Below are 4,154 nucleotides of genomic sequence, written 5' to 3' on the forward strand. Positions count from 1 at the left end.
CTGGGATCACAGTGGGAGCAGCTGGGTCCATGCTGGCTGAGACTGGGATCACACTGTGGGTGACTGGAATCATACTGGGATTGACCAGGAGGGGCTGTGGGCAACTGGAATCATGCTGAAAGCAACTGGGAGGAATTGGCAGTGACTGGGAGCATGCTGGGGGCAACTGGGAGATACTGGGAGAGACTGGGAGTCATGAGGATCATACTGGGGTCCTGTTGGCATTGACAGGGAGCAACTGGGATCCCACTGGGGGCCACTGGCATCATACTGGGAGTGACTGGGATCCTACTGGGATTATAGTGGGTGTCAATAGACCCTGACTGGGGTTACTGGGAGCTACCAGGCGCATGTTGGGAGCTGCCTGCGCACACACTGGGAGGAACTGGGAACAACTGGGAATGACAGGATGCATGCTGGTGACAACTGGGATGTCCTGGCAGTGACTGGGATAAAACTGGGGGCAGCTGAACCACACTGAGGTAACTGGGAGTGCCTGGCAATGAGTATGAGTATGTTCAGGGCAACTGGGATATGCTGGGAATGCCTGAGACCATGCAGGTGGTGACTGGAACCACACTAGGAGCCACTGGGAATGTGCTGGGGGAACTGGGACCATGCTGGGGGCAACTGGGGGCAAGTGTGAGTGACTGGAGCCCTGCTGGGAGGGACTGGCATCATACTGGGAGGTACTGGGACTATACTATGGGCAGCTGGTAGAACTGGGAAAACACTGGATGAAAGTGGGAGAAACGGGGAGCAACTGGGACCGTGTTGGGGACAAATTGCATAAAGGGGAATGACTGTGAGTGCCTGGGTTCATACTGGGAAGAGGAGGGATCCTGCCAGGAGTGAGGGGAAGTGACCAGGATCATGCTGGGAGTGACAAGGAAACTGGAAGGACACAGGGGCAGCAACTGGGCTCATGCTGGGAGCAGGGCTCCTGGACATGATAGATGCAGGGGCCAAACCCAACAAGGTGAGGTTTCACAACTCCAAGTGCCAGGTCCTGCACTTTGGCCACAACAACCCCTGCAGCACTACAGGCTGGGGACAATGGCTGGAGAGCAGCCAGGCAGAAAAGAACCTGCAGGGACTGATGGACAGCAGGCTGGACATGAGCCAGCAGTGTGCCCAGGTGGCCAAGGAGGCCAATGGCTCCTGGCCTGGATCAGGAATGGTGTGTCCAGCAGGAGCAGGGCAGGGATTCTTCCCCTGTGCTCAGCACTGCTTGGGCAGCACCTCAAGTGCTCTTTGAAGTTCTGGAGCCCTCAATTTAAGAAGGCCATGGAGGGGCTGGAGCATGTCCAGAGAAGGACAACAAGGCTGGGGAGGGGTCTGGAACACAAGTCCTGTGAGGAGTAGCTGAGGGAGTTGTGGTTGTTTATCCTGGAGAAGAGGAGAATCAGAGGACACAAGGCAGTGCCAGGGCACAGGTTGGACTTGAGGATCTCCAAGGCCTTATCCAACCTTGCTGACTCTGGGATTCTCTGAAACCACCCTTGGAGCAGTTGCAGGAGGAGCCCTGGGCCTCCTCTTCAGCAGCTCCAGCAGCCCAGGTCCCTCAGCTTCTCCTGCCAGCCCCAAAGCCCATCCTGTCAGTCCTGCAGAGCCTCTGCAGCTCCTCCTCACAGCCCAGAACAGGGAGCCCCAGAGCCAGACACAGCAGCCCAGATGTGCCCCCCTGGCCTGGGGTGCCTCTGGCAAGGGAGCAGCACCAGGCACTGCAGGAGCCTGCAGATAATTCCTCCAGCACTTGTAGGATGATCCTGCTGCCCAAGGGACGTTCCCATGGTGCCAAGTCAGGAACAGCAATGGGGAGTGGGGCCAGACAGGAAAGGGCAAACAGGGATGGGCTGTTTGCAGGGGAGGGGACAGCAATGGGTAACAGGAAGGAATCTGGAACAGGGACGAGGAAAGGAAGCAAAGGTGAAGCCAAGAAAATGCTCAGGGCAGTTTGGGAGTGGCTGCCAGGCAGCCCCGGCTCTCAGCAACAGCATCTGCGGTGGGACAGGAAACTCCCAGCTGATGGGAACAAACTTTCTGGCTGACTGCAGGGGCCTGGACAAAGCTGAGTGGTTTCCCTGGTGTCCCCCAGCCCTTGCTGGCCCCAGGGGCTGATGGCATTTGTGCCCCCTCAGGTTCATGTCCCCACACCAACAGCATGGGGGTGCTCTCCCTGCTGTGTGCAATGCAAACAGGGGCTGCTGAGCCAGTGCCCGGCCCCAAGAGCACTCAGGCCCTGCAGCAACACCAGGGCCACCAGGGCAGCGGGGCAGGGCCACGGCAGCAGCACTGGCAACACCAAGTGCTGCTGCAGCTGGGCACAGCTGCTGTGCCAGCACTGATCTGCCCCCAGCTCTGCACACAGACATTGCTGCTGCTGCTCCAGAGAAGGCAACAATAGGGGGATCTCCTGTGAAAACTCTGCTGGGAAATCCTATAGCTCCTTTAAAGCCAACAAGAGACCAGCTCCTCATTGACACAGTATGAGGCCATAGGGAAGACTAGAGAAACAAAATAAGAAATTGTAGAAAAAATGGCCTTGGATTAGGGAGAATATTAAAAAATGAAAACAGAATAAAAAACATAACCAATCCAACAAGTAGTATCAAAGATCACTTTTATTTCAAGAGATATGCAGAAATTGGCAACCAGTTTAATGTTTCCTAAATGGTCCACTCATCAGTGTCCACACCGCAGCCTTGAGCTCCTGATTCTTCAGGCTGTAGATGAGGGGGTTAAGTACTGGAGGCACCACCGAGTACAGAACTGACAGGGCGAGATCTAGGGGTGGGGAGGAGATGGAGGGGGGCTTCAGGTAGGCAAAAAAGGCACTGCTGAGGAACAGGGAGAGCACAGCCAGGTGAGGGAGGCAGGTGGAAAAGGCTTTGTGCCTTCCCTGCTCAGAGGGGATCCTCAGCACAGCCCTGAAGAGCTGCACATAGGAGAAAACAATGAACACAAAACAACTAAAACTTAAACAGACACCAAGCAATGAAATCCGAATATTTCGGAAGGTGGAGTGTGAGCAGGAAAGCTTGAGGATCTGGGGGATATCACAGAAGAACTGATCCAGGGCATTGCCATGGCACAGGGGTAGGGAAAATGTATTGGCTGTATACAGCAGAGCATAGAGAAAGCCACTGGCCCATGCAGCTGCTGCCATGTGGGCACAAGCTCTGCTGCCCAGGAGGGTCCCGTAGTGCAGGGGTTTGCAGATGGACACGTAGCGGTCGTAGCACATGACGGTCAGAAGGGAAAACTCTGCTCCAATGAAGAAGATAAAGAAAAACACCTGTGCAGCACACCCTGAGTAGGAGATGTTCCTGGTGTCCCAGAGGGAATTGTGCATGGCTTTGGGGACAGTGGTGCAGATGGAGCCCAGGTCACTGAGGGCCAGGTTGAGCAGGAAGAAGAACATGGGCATGTGCAGGTGGTGGCTGCAGGCTACGGCGCTGATGATGAGGCCGTTGCCCAGGAGGGCAGCCAGGGAGATGCCCAGCAAGAGGCAGAAGTGCAGGAGCTGCAGCTGCCGCGTGTCTGCCAATGCCAGCAGGAGGAAGTGGCTGATGGAGCTACTGTTGGACATTCCTTAACTCTGGGCATTGTGGACTGTAGAAACAAGACATTGAAAAGCTGAGACCAAGCTCTTGGAATCAACCCTATAGGGGTATTTTAGGAATTCTCTCAAAGCTACTTCTCTACCTGTGGGGAAACTTCACTCAATATGTTTATTCTTGAGCTTGGGTTTATGCTCCTGATTTACTGATTCACATTAAGCACTGCTCTCAGCCTGAACCCTGGGGAAGCCCACAGGGAAAACAGGGCTCCCTCTGCCCCATTGCCGTCAGACCTGCTGGTCCCCACACAGGTGCACTTTGCCCATTCCACCTCCCTCTAGTTCAGGGTGATCCAACATAAACTGAGCTTGAAAAATAAGTCGAGTTTTTAAAGACTTAAGTTTAAAAGTCAATTTCTCTAAGCCCTTCTCTCTTTCCCTACACAGCTGGACAGGGAGGGATGCCAAGGGTTGGTCTTGCTCTCTGCTGCCTCGATTTGTGCCTACTGGGAGCTGTTTCTCTCTATCCAAGCCTTGTCCCTGCCAGTGCTGCCAGAGCCCAGCCCAGCCCTGGGGGCTCAGCTCTGCCCTG

The 4,154-nt window shown here is 55.0% G+C and overlaps 1 protein-coding gene across 1 annotated transcript; it reads right to left on the reverse strand.

Moving 5' to 3' along the window:
- Positions 1-2,659: 2,659 nt before the first annotated feature.
- On the reverse strand, positions 2,660-3,592 carry LOC131560212 (olfactory receptor 14J1-like). The gene has a single exon (XM_058808880.1). The coding sequence runs from the start codon at positions 3,590-3,592 to the stop codon at positions 2,660-2,662; it is 933 nt and encodes a 310-aa protein (XP_058664863.1).
- Between the last annotated feature and the right edge of the window lie 562 nt (positions 3,593-4,154).

This window comes from Ammospiza caudacuta, chromosome 7, assembly GCF_027887145.1.
Source record: "Ammospiza caudacuta isolate bAmmCau1 chromosome 7, bAmmCau1.pri, whole genome shotgun sequence".
In the NCBI taxonomy this organism is placed as follows: domain Eukaryota; kingdom Metazoa; phylum Chordata; class Aves; order Passeriformes; family Passerellidae; genus Ammospiza; species Ammospiza caudacuta.